This window comes from Nematolebias whitei, chromosome 20, assembly GCF_014905685.2.
Source record: "Nematolebias whitei isolate Nwh7 chromosome 20, NemWhi1, whole genome shotgun sequence".
NCBI classification, from domain to species: domain Eukaryota; kingdom Metazoa; phylum Chordata; class Actinopteri; order Cyprinodontiformes; family Rivulidae; genus Nematolebias; species Nematolebias whitei.
In genome coordinates, this window is record NC_056517.1 from 16,518,233 (window position 1) to 16,536,107 (window position 17,875).

The following is a 17,875-nucleotide window of genomic DNA, read 5'->3' on the forward strand; positions in this document are numbered from 1 at the left end:
AGTGCTTGATAGGAATTATAAAAAGGTATAAAATATTAAATCCAACACTGTGAATCTGAAGATGTCATTAAAGACATTCATCAGGGCAGTTTCAATGCTGTGGAGAGGTTTAAAGCCAGATTGGAAAAGCTCTAAGATGGCGTGATCCTCCAGGAAGCACTTCAACTGGGACTCGACTATTTTCTCCAGTACTTTAGAAACAAATGGGAGTTTCGAGACAGGCCGGAAGTGGGAAACGACTGAGGGGTAAAGGTTTGGTTTTTTCAGGAGAGGCTGGACGGCAGCATGTTTAAAGGTTTTTGGCACCACGCCAGTGGATAAACTACTGTTTACTATGGCAAGAATAGACGGACCTAGAGTAGGAAACACCTCCTTTAGTAGTCGAGGGGGGACCACATCAAAGGGGGAACCAGAAAGTTTCAAGCTGCACATGACCTGTTCTAGAGAAGATAGAGTGATGGGTTCAAAATGGTCAAAAGGAGCTACAGATTGAGGTGGGATGGATGGGTCATGAGTTGGAGGGGAAATGAGAACCCTGGTGGTCGCAATTTTTTCCACAAAGAAATGTAGGAAGTTGTCGCACAACTCAGTCGAGGCTTCCAGAGGTGATGGTTCAGTGAGGTGGAGAACAGAGTTTAGGGTGGAGAAGAGGACACGTGGGTTGTGAGAGTTTGAGGTAATTATATCAGAGATGAATTTTGATTTAGCAGCTTTTACTGTTTTCTGATAACAGCGCCAGCTCTCTTTAAGTATTTGGAAAGAGACCTGCAGCCTGTCTTTCCTCCACTTTCGTTCCGCCCTCCTACATTACTGCCTAACGGCCTTGGTGACGTCACTTAGCCAAGGTTCTGCTCTGAGTTTTGATTTTTTGGTTTTAACAGGTGCAACATGATCCAGAGTCTTTAAGCAGACAGAGTTGAACTGGGATGTCAGCTCCTCAGTGGTGGTGAGAAACACTGGGGGCTGAATGATCATTTCAGAGTTATAAACATCTGTGAAACATGCGGCAGTGAAGTGGTTAATGGTCCGGCTGCGACGTGCAGGAATGCACGGCTTAGGAGTTAGATGGGGGAGGGTGAACTCAAACCGGACTGGCATGTGGTCTGAAAAAACATTATCACCAATAACAAGATTATTAACAGTCATATCATGAGTTAAAACAAGGTCCAGTGTATGTCCACACTCTTGGGTGGGACGTTTACATGCTGCGTTAAATTAATTGAGTCCAATAAATCTAAAAAGTCCTTAACCAAGGGCTTCTCAGGACAGCACACGTGCAAATTCAAGTCACCAATAATGAAAAGATGTTCATATTTTGGTGTGATTTCAGCCAAGAAGTCAGAAAACTCATTTATGAAATCCTTAGACCGAGGTGGGCTGTAGAAGAGTACAAATAACGTCGGAGGTGAATGTCCGAGTTCAAAGACGCTCAGCTCAAAGCTGGCGCGGGAAACTGGGATGGGCAGTTGTTTACAGTCAAAAGTTGATTTGAATATTGTTAATAATCCACCACCGCGCCAGCCTGATGGCCGTGGGGCGTTAAAACACAGACTGTTCGGTGGCAGTAAATCCATCAAGGCGCTGGACTCACCTGGAGACATCCAAGTCTAAGTGATGCAGAAAAAGTCCAGATTGTGCTGTTGAAAGTAATCCCTGAGGATAAAAGTTTTGTTGGTAACAGATCTTGCGTTGACCAAACACATCCGGATATTGTCCATAGTAGAGCCAGCAGCGGTGGAGTTAGCAGCGGTGGAGTTAGCAGCGGTGGAGTTAACGCGCGCTAATGGCAACAGGTTTTCAATCACATCCCCTCCAGGTCGGTCTGGGCTGCGCAATGGCTGACAACTCCCGCTGGTTGCCTGGTCCGGGCACGCGGGAAGCTAGAGACCATGACCGCCAGCTGAATAGGAAGATGCAGCGCGCAGAGCTTTCAGCTTCACCAGCTGACCAGCATGTTTTCCCCGGCGTCTGAAGCGAGATCTCCGGGCAGGCAGGTGAAGAGCGCAGCCAAGGTAAGCTGGCACGTCCGCCAGCAGGGGGGGAGGAGGGGGGGGGTCCAGAGGTACGCTGATAATGGTCCAGATAAGCGACATTGGTGCCAGAAAAACGAAGATCCAAAAGTTGTTGTCTGTCATACACCAGCAGAGAGTTGATGTAATTGATGAGGAATACAAAAAACAAAAATAATCCGAACACCATCAGTAGAAGTGGATTGCAAGCCATGTACACGGGCGCCATCTTACCAGAAGTCGGTACCGGAAGTCGGATGGTTTGAACTTTATTCTTCTCTCGTTCTCTCTCTTCTTTGCTCCTGCTCTGCATCCACAATGCCTCCTTTTCAACTCATTTGGGATTTGGGGCTGTAGTTGAGATATTATTTGAACTTTGGAGATGTTAATCACCTGCTCCCAGTTGTAAAAAACAACCTTGTTGTTATGGTTGCACATCAGGGGCGGCAGTAGCTGACTGGTTAGAGCAGTCGTCCTCCCATGCAAGAGTTGGGGGTTCGAATCCACCAGCAGTCACATGCCGAAGTGTCCCTGGGCAAGACCCTGAACCCCTTGTTGCCTCTGATGTGTGTCCCATCGGTGTAAGAATGTGATAAAGCACTAATTAGTCTCTTTAGCATAATTTGTTCAATTAGCTTTGTAGAGATCTAGTAGAGTGTTGTCTGAATGGGTAAATGAGGACACATATCGTAGTGTAAAGCGCTTTGAGTGTCTCCATAAGATAGAAAGGTGCTATATAAGTACAAACCGGATTCCAAAGAAGTTGGGGCACTAAACAAATTGTGAATAAAAACTGAATGCAATGATGTGGAGGTGCCAACATCTAATATTTTATTCAGAATAAAACACAAATCACAGATCAAAAGTTTAAACTGAGAGAATGTATAATTTTAAGGGAAAAATCTGTTGTTTCCAAATTTCATGGCATCAACAAATCCCAAAAAAGTTTGGACGTCCATTTTTACCACTTTGTGGCATCCCCCCTTCTTCTTACAACACTCAACAGACGTCTGGGGACAGAGGAGACCAGTTTCTCAAGTTTAGGAATAGGAATGCTCTCCCATTCATGTCTAATACAGGCCTCTAACTGTTCAATCGTCTAGGGCCTTCTTTGTCACACCTTCCTCTTTATGATGTGCCAAATGTTCTCTATAGGTGAAAGATCTGGACTGCAGGCTGGCCATTTCAGTACCCGGATCCTTCTCCTACGTAGCCATGATGTTGTGATTGCTGCAGAATGTGGTCGGGCATTATCGTGTTGAAAAATGCAGGGTCTTCCCTGAAAGAGATGACATCTAGATGGGAGAATATGTTGTTCTAGAACCTGAACATAGTGCTCTGCATTAATGGTGCCTTTCCAGACATGCAAGCTGCCCATGCCACAAGCGCTCATGCAACCCCATACCATCAGTGATGCAGGCTTCTGAACGGAGCGTTGATAACAACTTGGGCTATCCTTGTCCTCTCTGGTCCAGATGACATGGCGTCCCAGTGTTCCATAAAGAACTTCAAATCGTGACTCATCTGACCACAGAACAGTCTTTCATTTTGCCACACTCCATTGTAAATGACCCCTGGCCCAGTGCAAACATCTGAGCTTGTGGAGCTGGCTTAGAAATGGCTTCCTCTTTGCACTGTAGAGTTTCAGCTGGCAACGGCGGATGGCACGGTGCATTGTGTTCACTGACAATGCTTTCTGGAAGTATTCCTGAGCCCATTCTGTTATTTCCTTGACAGTGGCATTCCTGTTTGAGGTGCAGTGACATTTAAGGGCCCGGAGATCAAGAGCATCCAGTAGAGTTTTACGGCCTTGACCCTTACTTACAGTGATTGTTCCAGATTCTCTGAATCTTTTGATGATGTTATGCACGGTTGATGATGATACCTTAAAAGTATTTGCTATTTTACGCTGGGTAACACCATTCTGGTATTGTTGCACTATCTTTCTGCGCAACAATGGTGGAATTGGTGATCCTCTTACCATATTGGCTTCTGAGAGACACTGACACTCTGAGAAGCTCTTTTTATACCCAATCATGTTGTCAATTGACCTAATTAGTGTTAATTGGTCTTCCAGCTGTTCGTTATATGCTCAATTTCTTTTTTCCAGCTACTTATTGCTACTTGTCCCAACTTTTTTGGGATTTGTTGACACTGTGAAATTTTGAATCAACATATTTTTCCTTTAAAATGTTACATTTACTCAGATTAAACTTTTGATCTGTCATCTATGTTATATTACGAATAAAATATTGACATTTGCCATCTCCACATCATTTCATTCAGTTTTTATTCACAATTTGTTTAGTGTCCCAACTTTTTTGGAATCCGGTTTGTACAGTCCATTTACCATTTATCATAACAAATGTCCAAGAGCAAAGATATTTCTGTAAAAATCCTTCCAGCTGCACAGCATCCGACACGAGAGGAAACAATCATCCAAAAAAAGTGATTTATATCCAGAAAAAAGAGGAATTAAAGTTTTCAAAAGTAATATCTCATTTTGAAAGTAACAGAGCTATTCCAACATGCAGCCACCTTGAGTGGCGCAATTCTAGAATTCTAGAATTCATATATAAGTATTGTTGAGGTAATGGGATGCTGATGGTGCATGAGAGCATCTCAAAGATGTGTAAAATAGCAGGAAACATAAGTTATTTACAAGTACTAAGAGATTCCATAATTTACAACAATCCAGCCAAGTGCTAATAGGTAAAAACACCGTGAGGTTGTCATCAAGTCTGAAGGGACACTAACAGTATTTCAATTTGCAGACATCTAGTCATCTGAAATGTCTACTCAAATAGGTGAGCAATCTATCATATTGGCTAATGGCAGGGCTAAAAGTAGGGTTCATATCATGTCTCTACCACAGCTTTGGTTGTTTAATGATTTGCATGAAGGCTCCTGCATTCAGCACACAGATGTCCAGCTCATGTTCTTCATCCCTACAAGAGCCTCTTGTCTTGTCTCCCTGTTACATCAAAGCTTCTGCCATAGCTAGCAAGAGAGAGAGAGAGAGAGAGAGAGAGAGAGAGAGAGAGAGAGAGAGAGCTACTGTACAAAATTTCAGGCAGTTTGTCCCAATCTGTCTTTGCCTCGCTCCATCTCTCTCTTCGTTCATTTTCTTCCGTCTGCTCTGGGGAAGCCCCATCATTACTCAGTCAGTGTAAACATTCACAAAAGGCACACACACACACCACAGAGCGGCTGTGTGGCAGAGGAGCGTGGAGTGGATCTGGAGCTATGCCCACATCAAAGTTAAGTACAGCCATAATCATAGACCACAGTAGCCCTGCTAATAGTCAGTCCTTAATTTTGTTTTTTTGCATCTTGTAGCTCCAACTGCTCAAGCCTTGGGCAGCATGTGCTCACTTTAAGTGTGTGTTTATACACCCACACCTCTGCAGCACCATAAAAAAAGGAATGCTAATAGATCAAGCCTATACAGAAACCCAGCATGTAATTGAAGCCAAAAAGTGTGATGCTCTTACACGTATTGATCTTTATTTTGTTGGTGTTGTTCCAGTTTACTGTTTAACTCTAGGACTGTGATCTGTTGTGAAAGTAGGGAGCAGTTTGAAGAGAACCCTGAGAGATGAAGGTATGATCTGTGAAAAAGTAGAATGCAAGTCAGCAGAAGCAGGACATAATTTGTGTGTGCAGAGGAGGGATACAGGAACAACAGTGATACTGTGAGTACCAGAGGTATTAAAGGTGAACAAGTTTAAGCAGCTGGGATCAGCCTTCAAAAGCAAAGGTTAGAACACAAGAGAGGTGAAGAAGAGACAGTGGTGAAGTGGAGGGAGAAGAGTGTCGAGGGGAGTTGTGACAGAAGCATAGCTGCAAGAAAGATGGAAAAGGTTTACAACATAGGAGAGAGCAAGCTGGAGACAAGAGCAAAGAGGATGATGATGAGGTGGAGGATGATGATGATTATGATGATGAGAAGGAAGAAGATGAGGAGAAGGAGCATGAAGATGGTGAGGACTAGGAAAATGAGGATGATGATGAGGAGGAAAAGACAATTTTAACTATAAAAAACAAACAAACTTGTATTCCTCACAGCAGCATGGTGGCTCAGTTGGTAGAGCTGTTGCCTCTCAGCGAGAAGGTCGCCAGCTCAAATCCCAGTCTTTCTGGGTGGAGTTTCATGTTCTCTCTGTGCTGCGTAGGTTTTCTCTGGGTTCTCCGGTTTCCTCCCTCAGATCAAAACATGCATGCTGATTGGTAACTCTAAATTGTCTCTAGGTGAGAGAGAGAGTGAATGGTTGTTTGTCTCATTTGTCTCTTTGTGTCCCTGTGATGGACTGGAGACCTGTCCAGAGTGTCCCCCTCCTCTCCCACAGTGATAGCTGGATATGGGCACCAGTGACCCCTGTGTCCTGAATAGGAAAAAGCAGGTAAAGGATGGATGGATGGATGGATGGATGGATGGATGGATGGATGGATGGATGGATGGATGGATGGATGGATGGATGGATGGATGGATGGATGGATGGATGGATGGGTGGGTGGGTAGTTGGATGGTGGGTGGATGGATGGATGGATGGATGGGTGGATGGTTGGATGGATGGATAGACGATAGTTGGATGGATGGATGGACATAAACACATAAAATAACAAATCACTTCTAACTAAAGCATCTTCCAGTTGACCAACGTCTTGACAATTGATTGATTTCTAAATGTTTAAGCAATAGGATTACTTTGTAACAGCGGTTTACCTTGGTTTGCTAACTCAAAAAAGTAAAATAAAAACAGGTAATTGTAGTTTCCTTTCCTTAATTAATTGATGACAACCATAACCTCAGAGCTCACCATGTTTAACTTAAAGCTCTAATCTGTACTGTCTGTTGTCTGTCTTTTAGCTTCTACACTCCCTCCAACACCACTGGTCCCAAGCACTTCCCCATCAGATGAGTGTGATGACGACCAGACAAGCTGCCACAGTGGCACAGGTGATGACTACGACGAGACAGGTGGTAACATCGCCTTCATGAGACTGCGACCAATCTTTCCTTTCCCTTTGCTCTCCCCCCCCGTCTGCTCGCACTCAATCTGCAACCCTGACTTCCTGCAGCTTATCTGCTGTATAATTTACAAGCATGCATGCATTCACATCTAGGCTGGCTTTGGAACAACTCAAATTAGCTGCACCAGTAGTTCCTACCTTCCTGTTTGATCTTCTTATCTCTACTTTGTGAAACTTACATGAAAGAGCTATTGTACTGATAAACACTACATGCAACCATGCCTTGGCTCTTCTTGCTGTTTAACTTCTCACATTCTTACTCCTCTGTACTCCCATTTCAACCTTTGGCCCAGCTATCCCAGCAGCTCACTGCATTGCTTCCTGCGCTCCTTATTGACCAGCAGTCTCTGATGATGAGCATGGCACTGTCTCAGTCATGTGTTTGAAAGACTTAGATAAGTACTTCCTGGCAGATACAGTGGGTTACCAAATAATTCACTCCTTGGTATTCTTTCTATTTTGTTGCCTTACAATCTAGAATTTTCTTGGATTTTTTTTAACATTTGATTTTAAGTATTAACTCTACAAAAAAAATATGTACCATATTTTCCGCCATACATGTCGCATTGCCCTATAAGTCGCATCAGTCCAAATATGTCTAACAGAGTGGAAAAATCCATAAATGTGTCACTTCGCTGTATAGTCGCATCTATTATGCATCACCGCTAGCGTGTCGCATTTGTTACACGTCACCACTGACAACCTGGAAATGTGGGCCAAACCCAGAAATGTGGTCCGGTATTGTGCCACAAATCGACTGGCTGCCAAATGGCGGCTGTGTGAGTGTGCACCGGAGGACTTTAACAAGAATTTAACAAGATTAACACTTAAAAACAATTATTTATATGCTCCAAATTATAGTAAAGGTGTGTCTCAGTCTAACTTTTTCTTAATAAATGCACTTTATTAGTCAAATAAGCTGCATTTTCTAAAGCCGATATGCAGAAACAGGAATGTGTATAGGGCGACTCGCTGTGCATTTCTTCGAAATTTAACAAGATAACCACCTAAAAACAATTATTTGTTTTGTCGACTTTATAGTAAAGGTGTGTCTCAGTTTAACTTTTCCTAAATAAATAAACTTTGACGGTCAAATCAGCTGTATTTTCAAAAGTGTTAGCTGCCTCAGTGCTCTGGGAGTGCGCTCTGAGGGAGGAAATCAGGAAGGAGGAACACTGTGCATTTCTTTGAAATTTAACAAGATAAGCACCTAAATCAATTGTTTGTTTGCTCGACATTATAGCAAAGGTGTGTCTCAGTTGAACTTTTACTTAATAAATGCACTTTAATGGTCAAATTAGTTGCATTTCACTGGGGCTGTGCAGCGAAATGAAGCTGGTTCTTCCAGGCAAGCTGGATGAAGGTGGCTGTGTATGGCAAGCTGATTGTGCCGTTAATACCCACTTTTACGTATTACATGACACAACGGCATGTCATACTGCTCGAGTTCCATCTAGCAGCTGAAAATGGTAGTGTTCAATATTTTCAGTCAGAATTAATTAAAACGGTCATGTCTCAGCCAAAAATTGGTTTATAAATATGGGAACAAATGCATGCAACTTATGCAAAAGACTTTGACTTATAGGCCAAAAAATATGATACTTCAAATTAATGAAGGGAAATGGAGGAAAATCCATCCATCTTTTACCCGCTTCTTCTTTTTTGGGTCACAGGGATCACTGGTGTCCATATCCAGCAATCACTGTGTGAGAGGCGGGAGACACCCTGGACAGGTCTCCAGTCAATCACAGGAACACATTGAGACAAACTAGACAAAGAACCATTCACTCTCTCACTCACACCTAAGGACAATTTAGAGTTATCAATCAGCCTAACATGCATGTTTTTGGTCTGTGGTAGATCTGTAATTTCTAACCCGAACCCGGAGCCCGGCCCCACCCGACCCGGTTTCGGACCTGGTTTCGGACCAGGCCAGGCCATAATAATGTGCTTAATGTGTGGCCCGGGTCGGTGTCTGGCTTTTTATTGTATCAGGAACGTGTGCAGCCAACGATCCAATATATGCAAACATAGCTTGCTATACTGCACCTGCCGCACTCGGCCATTTGACCACGCACTGACCAGCTGGTTGAAAGATAAAAAGTTCAGTTAAGCTTCAGATGGACTACTGTCAGTGATCCATCAGTCCAAATGGACATTCATTCAGCCGCTGCACTCAGTGAACGCGCACAGCCGAAACCCAAACAGGTGAGATCACAAAATATCTGACATGGCAGAGCAGGGTCCAATGCAGGCAGAAGCAGGTGAAGCATTTAATGCACTTTGACAGCTCTTCAGCTCTGATCTTCTGCCCCCTCAGCTGCGCGCATCCGTCAACTGTTAATAATAGTCAGTGGTTTAAGCATCCATCCATCCATCCATTATCTTTTTACCAATTTCTTCCATTTTGGGTCATGGGGGTCACCGGTGCCCATGTCCAGCAATCACTGTGCGAGGGGCGGGGTACACCCTGGACAGGTCGCAAGTCCATCACTGTGACACATAGAGACAAACGAGACAAACAACCATTCACTCTCTCACTCACACCTAGGGGCCGTTTACACGGCGCAAATTTTGAGTGCATCCGCAGCTTTCTCTCTGCGGTTCTGCTGATCATTTACATGACACCAGTGGCCCCCCTCTTTGAATCCGGAGGTTTCTGAACCCACCTTCCAGAGTGGAGTTTTTTCGCTGACCCCCCGCTGATAATGTAAACATCTCCCGCTGAGGCTTTGTGTTAAACCACATGCGCACGCGCGGACAGACGCTATATTTCTACCAACATGGCGGCAGATACACTGCTTTCAGAACCTCGACTGATGGAATATATTTATACAGCTCCTTCTTTCAGGAAAAATAAAAACTCAGTTGGTTGTTTTGTAACCGAAGTAAACACAAGCAAACATTATTAAGAACGTTGATTTACCTGCTGTAAAACAGCTACTGATTATCACGGAGTAAAGTCCGAAATCATCGACTCGGTTCTGGTCCACTCAGCGACCGGTGTGGAGCTGTTAGATGAAGCGGTCCCGCTTGGCGTCAAATCTGTCGACTCTTATCCACAATCCAGTTAAAATCCAGCTTTTACTTGTTAAATTGTTAGCTGAGCTTTTTAGCTCACAGGAAAGGCACGTGCCGCATGCACATTAGGTGAAGGTACAAAATTCACAGCGCCATCTAATGACCTGGAATGGTAACTGCTGCAGATTTGGGGGGGGGGGGGGGGGGGGGGGGATCCTTTGGATGCATGTAAACCCAAAATCCTTCCGTGTCAACACGGATCTTTTCCTTTAATTAACATACGAAAAAAAAACTATGTTTCCCCTCATCATGTCCGTGTAAATAGGGCCCTAGAGACAATTTAGAGTTACCAATCAGCCTAACACATAGGCGTCACAACCATTATATGTGAAGGGGACAATTCCCCCCCACATTAAAAAAACGTTCATTTGGACCCCCCCCCCCCCCACACACACACACACACTTTTACCATAAAACATTAGTTCAGGCGGTGCAGCTTCTCTTTCTTTGTGAATGAATCCATTCCACTTGATTAATAGGATAATACTCAAGCCACTAAAACTCCACTCCAGGTTTTCCTGGTTACCTCCAACTCTCCATCGTCCCTTCCTGCCTCTTGCCTCAGCAGAAAACGCGCACAGGTGAAGGAGGTGGAGGTACCTGTGTTACTCGCTCGCCAGTTTAGCAGCTTAATGCGGGCAGTGGTTGACCAGGGGGTTGATCAAAAACATATATTCATTTTAGGAGGATGTTTGAGAGGAGCTACGTCTGTAGCATGTTAGCTTAGCAGTAACTGTGACGCTGTGAGATGCTGCATGTGTAAGAGATGCTGTGTGTTCAGGTGCATTAAAGTTGAAATGTCTTTAAAACCCCACACCTTATTGTCCTCAAGCTTCATGAGAAACATCATTTAGATGAGTAGTGTTGAACACAAGTAAAAAAGTCCAGTGCTGATGTTTTACATTTCTCTATAAACACAAATGGTGCCGATCTGACGCTCTGTGTTAAAGTGTATTAAAGTTAAAATGTCTTTAAAACCCACAGCTGAATTTACACAAACTTGGTGAGAAACATGTTTTAAATGTGTGGAATTAAAGGAAATCTAGGTGAAATGCTGCTTTTTGTACACTAGTAAACACCTTTTTTTACGTGCGCACACACGTGCACGCGCGCACACACACACCTACACACATCATGTCTCCCCCACATTACGGATGCTTCTGACGCCCTTGGCCTAACATACATGTTTTTGGTCTGTGGGAGGAGACCAGAGTACTCGGAGAAAATCCATGCAGCACAGAGAGAACATGAACCTCCATCCAGAAAGACCCCCGGCTGGGATTTGAGCTGGCAACCTTCTCGCTGAGTGGCATCAGCTCTACAACTGACCCACCATGCCGCCCATGGAGGGAAATCCTTCTTTTAAATATGTTTGAAAAATATAAAGCTGAACAGTGTTGAATGCTGATGTACTCACCATCTTTGCTTTGAAGCTCCAATCCCTCGCTGAGCAATCTGTCGTATTATCTCAGTATACACCGCCCTTACAGTGATCAGTGGGAACAGCATCATGCTGTGGAAATTCTTGGACTAGCCCAGTCAAAGCTCAGATCTCAGTCCAGCTACGAATTTTTGGTGCAATTTAAAGATTGCTGTACATAACTGGGACTGATCCAACTTGAAGGAGCTGGAGCAATTCTGTCACACAGTTTGGAATAATAATTCCAGAGGTTTTGATGTGCCCAGCTGCAGATGTACCCTAAGAGACTTGCTACTGTTATTATTGCAGAATGCATCTTGACAGGCTCTAATTGTTCCAAACAAGTTCTTGCTCCATCATTACTTTAAAGTGCTTCTTTAAATGATCAGTATTACGTAGAATCTAATTTCAAAATCCTATTGAAATTCCAGATCATAAGAAAGCAAAATAGAACAATTATCACTGGTGTGAATTCTTTGCAACCTACTGTTTTAAATGAAAATGAAGTAAAAATGGCATGCGTCAACAAGTTAAATTTAGCTAGCACAGGTAGTGCATGGATTAATGAGGATTTGTTTTAAAAAATGATTATATTCAAGACAAAGCTCACAATGCTCATGTATTAAATTGTAACAGGTGGAACCTTGACTCCAGAGACATCTACTGTTGAAGTGGACACCAGCCCAGGTGAGTACATCAGTATTTTTCTTTCCCAGTTTATGCCTTTGTGTACATTGAACTTGTTGTCTTTAAGGATAACAAACCAGGATCATGGAATATTGTGGAATATTTAGCTGCTCATTGCTTGTTTTTAACACCTTTCCATGTGGTTATCAGGAAACATAATTTTGATAATAAATGCCAGCACAAGGCAGCTTTTCTCCTCTGATGTGTGTCTGTTATTAAAGCTGATGGAATGGCCCTGAGAGGCTCCTGCTGGCACGATGAGAGAGGTTGTGAGATGCAAGGTTAGCTGATGATTAGCACTGGTGCACTGCCACTGCCTTCTCAGCATAATTACTAATCACTGGGGCAACACTGACTCATAACAAAAATTAAATAAAAAATGTGCATGCAAAAAAAAAAAAAATCATAATATGCAGGTGAGTAGTGAAAATGATGTGTTCTCTGTGGCTGTGTTCACAGATAAACACTCAATGTCTCCTATAGCAGGTTGATGAGGCAGCAGCCAGCTGAGAGACTGTGCTCCACTATGACCTTGGCTAATGGGCCATGGGCTCCACCCTGATCCCATCATGCTGTCAGCTGGCTCTACGGTCTGTGTGCATCCTTCTGGGGCAGCAGCTATGCTAATGAATGAGAGCTAACGCGTGTGTAATTGTGTGTTTGCATTAAAAGTCACCTAGTGTCTTAAATTAACACCATTTTATTTTAGAAGTATCAAACCATGCATTGTAATAAACTGTTTATGTTTGAGTCTGAGTAGGCTCTACAGTTAAACTGCCTCTGGCAGCTCCCTATTTTTATTCACCTGAAAAGGGTTTGGCTCTTCTATCAACTTTAATGCTGTCCGACCCACATTGAGTACCCTCACAAATATTATATCAGAACAACCAGCTCGGCACTCTGGTGTGTGCTATTACTTTTATTGGTGTTTCGAGTTACCATGGCAACATAATTTGCAAACAAATACGCCGTTTTTCTCATTCAAAATGCCTGACAGAACTTTTAAGCGCCTCTAACTGCCACAGTGATTTCACATGACCTAGAGATGGAAGAGGTCTCTGAAAAACACACTGAATCATTTTTGGAGCCATTTTGGTTTTCATTTTTAGCTGCCATAGATACCTCAAAAAACTCACAGTTGATTAAAATTCAGTCATTCTTTGAGATATTGCGCTGAAATTGGACTTGTTCATAGCTGAGAACGTTCCCCATCACATACTGGATCCAAATAAAAAATCCAAGATGGCCACCATAGCTTACAAAAAAAAAGAAAAAAGACTGTACTGTAACTCATTGATTTTTTTTTGCCACATTGGGCTGAAATTTGGTATGGTGGTAGCTGAATATTATAAATGTAAAAATTTTAAATGGTCGCAAAGTGGCAGTCCCCGTCAAAGTTTCTCCAGGAGCTTTCTAGTTTCTGTTAGTATTCAGTAGGGAAAATCTTTTTTCTTCTCTTCCTGTTAATCAAATGGCCCAGTGAGTCATGCGTCTGCTCATCTGATCCAGAGGTTGTTGCTGGCCTCAGTCAAAGCCTTTTAATAACAGAACATAAAAAGAAAAGCCAAAGTTACTTTAATTGGGGTTGGAATTTGTATGTGAATGTGGCTTTGAGTCTGTAATGTGGTTTGGTTTCAAATGAGAATTCCATCTTTGTGCTTAATGGGTAAACAGAGTCATTGCCTGCAAAGCAAGGGCGTCAGAAGCATCCGTAATGTGGGGGGGACACAATGATGTGTGTAGGTGTGTGAGTGCGCGCGTGCGCGGGTGTGCGCACGTAAAAATAGGTGTTCACTAGTGAACAAAAAAAGCAGCATTTCACCTAGATTTCCTTTAATTCCACACATTTAAAACATGTTTCTCACCAAGTTTGTGTAAATTCAGCTGTGGGTTTTAAAGACTTTTTAACTTTAATACACTTTAATACAGAGCATCAAGTCAGCACTGTTTGTGTTTATAGAGAAATAAAAAACATCAGCACTGGACTTTTTTACTTGTGTTCAACGCTACTCATCTAAATGATGTTTCTCATGAAGCTTGAGGTCAATAACTTGTGGGGTTTTAAAGACATTTCAACTTTAATGCACCTGCACACACAGCGTCTCTTACACCTGCAGCGTCTTACAGCGTCACAGTTACAGCTAAGCTAAGATGCTACAGACGTAGCTCCTCTCAAACATCCTCCTAACATGAATATATGTTTATGATCAACCCCCTGGTCAACAACTGCCCGCACTAAGCTGCTAAACTGGCGAGCGAGGAACACAGGTACGTCCATCTCCTCCACCTGTGCGCGTTTTCTGCTGAGACAGGAAGCAGGAAAGGACGGTGGAGAGTTGGAGGTAACCAGGAAAACCTGGAGTGGAGTTTTAGTGGCTTGAATATTCTCCTATTAATTAAGTGGAATGGATTCGTTCACAAAGAAAGAGAAACTGCACCGCCTGAACTAATGTTTTATAGTAAAAGTGTGTGTGTGTGGGGGGGGGGGTCCAAATGAACGTTTTTTTAATGTGGGGGGACTTGTCCCCTTCACATATAATGGTTGCGACGCCTATGCTGCAAAGGCTAGTTAAACCTTCACATTATTAAAGGGAATCTTTATATTTGCCAACTGGAATGAAACCTCGTTGTATCTCTGGAAACTTTCTGATTCAAGATAAGACTATGGCTGACATCCCAAACATCTCCCATCAATGTGTTTCTTGGGAGGCTTTCTCTATCCAGTTTTTTTTTTTTTTAATGTAAAGCTTTCATATGTTTTCTGGCCTCTGTGGAGGCTTCTTGGGCATGACTTGTCTATGGGATACAACCTTGTTGGAAAGGGGCCCCTGCCCTGTTATCATTGCTGTGTTCAAGCTTCAAGTCCCTGCTCTCATTAAAGTCTTTGTCCCTCAGCAGGATGGTATGAATGTCTCTTTTTAAACTGGACACTGAGTCCAGACCCTGTCTTTGTATGCTGTCACTATTCAATGCTTTTTCTCAGCATGCCTCCCTGTTAGGCATTTACAAACCCTGTTGCATTCATTAACAGACATTGTCATATGTAAAGACTGTGTGATGTCTGGTCAGTAATTTTTTTTCTTTCAGACATATTTTACTTTGTCTAAAACTGCAATCCCCTCCTTAGTCTGGTGCATTTAGACAGCAAATGGGACACAAAGCTTTTGTCTTGCAGTACTTTGGTGCCCTCTAGTGCAAAGAGCTGATCTGAACAAGTGGAGTATGCTCCTGATAGTATCCTACAGTCATAAGACAAATATTGTTTTGATCTTTCAAAGCTATTATTTTTTTTTCCATTTGTAAAAAAATTAGATCTCCCCCATGAGCTTAACCTACCTTCAAAATACTTGCAGCTTTTCTGTGGTTTGCCTGTGACTTTGGCTGGGCCAATGACCCGTCCTTCTGCAGCTGGACGTCAGAGGACACTAGCTCGAGGTGGCAGATCCAGTCTAGTGGAACCCCAACTCTCAACACTGGTCCCAACATGGACCACACAGGTGAGCACTTTGACCAAACCATAAAGTTTTTTTTTTTTTCTGATGTGAGTAATGTGCTTTTTATATGTCAGTAATCAGAGTTTATTCATTCAACAGGTGGATCAGGGAATTTCATCTACACATTAGCTACTGGTCTCCAAGGGACTGAAGTGGCTCGGCTTGTGAGTCCTATCGTCAGCTCTCAGGGTTCTGACCTGTGTGTGTCTTTTTGGTACCACATGTTTGGGTCACACATTGGCATGCTGCATGTAAAACAGCGCAAACAAACAGAGAAAGGACCTGTTGACATCCTCCTGTGGACAGTCAGTGGTCACCAAGGCAATCGCTGGAGAGAAGGTCGTGTCCTTGTGCCACGTACCAACAAACCCTATCAGGTAAATTACATTTAAATGTTGGGTAATATATACAACAAAACCAAACAACCAAAGTATTCTGATGCATGCTCAATAATCCAGGTAGAATAATCCAAAAAAAGTTCAATTTGGTCCTCTGGTCCTTGTCCAGAGGACCAGATTGAACTTTTTTGGACAAACAACCAAAGGTTCAGGCTGGTCCTCATTAGACTTGAATTATAGCAGTTTTTTTTTTCTGAAATGCAGTCTAAAAATCAATTATGATTTTTTTCTTTTAGGTCGTGATTGAGGGACTTGTAGAAAGAAAGAGCTGGGGAGACATAGCTGTGGATGACATTAAAGTTCTCGATGGTCTCAGCATATCAGACTGTGAAGGTGAGTGTTCATAAATTCAATACATGTTCTTAATAACTGACTTGAAATCAAATCGTGCAGAACATTGAATTAATCTAGAATTTCTGTTTCAAGATCCTGATGTGCCCACTGAGCCGATGCTGCCAGAGGACAGACTGAACGAAATCTGTAAGTCTTTACCCAGTTCAAGAAAACATTTCATCTTCATAGTGTAGCTTCTTAGTCCCAGATTTTTTTGTTTGTTTATTTGTTTGTTTGTTTTGTTCCAGTTGAGGAAATTACTGAATATCCTGACTTTGTGGAGACCAACCAGATCAGTGGAGCAGGCAACATGCTGAAGACACTCGATCCCATCCTTATTACCATCATTGCCATGTCTGCTCTGGGAGTTTTCCTGGGGGCCATCTGCGGTGTGGTTTTGTACTGTGCTTGTTCACATGGAGGCATGTCGGAGAGGAACTTATCAGCTTTGGAGAACTACAACTTTGAATTAGTGGATGGTGTCAAACTAAAGAAAGACAAACTCAATGTACAGAGCTCATACTCTGAGGCATGAGATGAGTCGGACTACATTTGTGTGACTGTGTGACGAGTGGAGCACACACAAAAAATTGTCATGAGACATATCCTCTCGTTAATATGCGAGTAGACAGGACTGCCAAAACCCTCAACTCACTGAACGAGGGTCAGGTTCAGGAACCATGGGAGGTTTGGACTGATTCATGCTTTTCTCAGGAGCTGCAGTAACAAAACCTACCAGTAGGGGACACTGTGTACAAAGAAAATACAGGAAAAACTGTACAGATGATTTAGATAATGCTATAATTTTGTGTTTTGATTTTCATTCAATTTTACAATCAGATGCTGGTGTTGAGACCAATTTATTAATATTGTTTTTAAAGTATTTATCATTTTTTGAGGGAAAGAAAAGGCTTTTCTTGTATCACTTTGTGAAGGCTTTTACTTTTTCTTTTTCTTTTGAGAAAGAGATGTATCAAAATCCTTAAAGAACCATATCCGGCAAATGTGTATATTTTCCCCATGATGTGGCATATAGAGTTTATTCTTAACCCTTTTCCCTCTACTGGACCACTATCACTCTAAAGTGAGGACCCATTCATTTATGGTTCTGACAGTGCCTTTAGTACCTTTTTTGTTGACCTTCTTTGTTCAACTGAGTGTTTTTTAACTGTACTTGTTACAATAAAAGGAAACAGGGGCACATTATCTTAGAAATTTCTGCAAAACAGGAACATAGTTTATCATAGTGTTTGTTTTTTTTCTTTAAAAAAGCACACACGCATTGTAAATAAGTTTTAATATATTTTATTGCCCTTTTTTAAGAAAGTAAAAAGAAGAAAAAAAGGCTGCAGTATCCCTTTTTCCATGGGTTTGTGTGTGTGTGTGTGTGTGTGTGTGTGTGTGTGTGTGTGTGTGTGT

General features: G+C 42.5%; 1 protein-coding gene across 1 annotated transcript in view; it reads left to right on the plus strand.

The window, feature by feature from the left end:
* The window catches only part of nrp1a (neuropilin 1a), a gene marked incomplete in the record, with an annotated part of 413,352 nt that extends 395,812 nt beyond the window's left edge, over positions 1–17,540 (plus strand). The window contains 7 exon segments of the mRNA XM_037694431.1: positions 6,880–6,969; positions 12,181–12,231; positions 15,585–15,728; positions 15,825–16,102; positions 16,360–16,456; positions 16,550–16,603; positions 16,705–17,540. Coding sequence (XP_037550359.1) covers positions 6,880–6,969; positions 12,181–12,231; positions 15,585–15,728; positions 15,825–16,102; positions 16,360–16,456; positions 16,550–16,603; positions 16,705–16,991 — 1,001 coding nt within the window.
* Between the last annotated feature and the right edge of the window lie 335 nt (positions 17,541–17,875).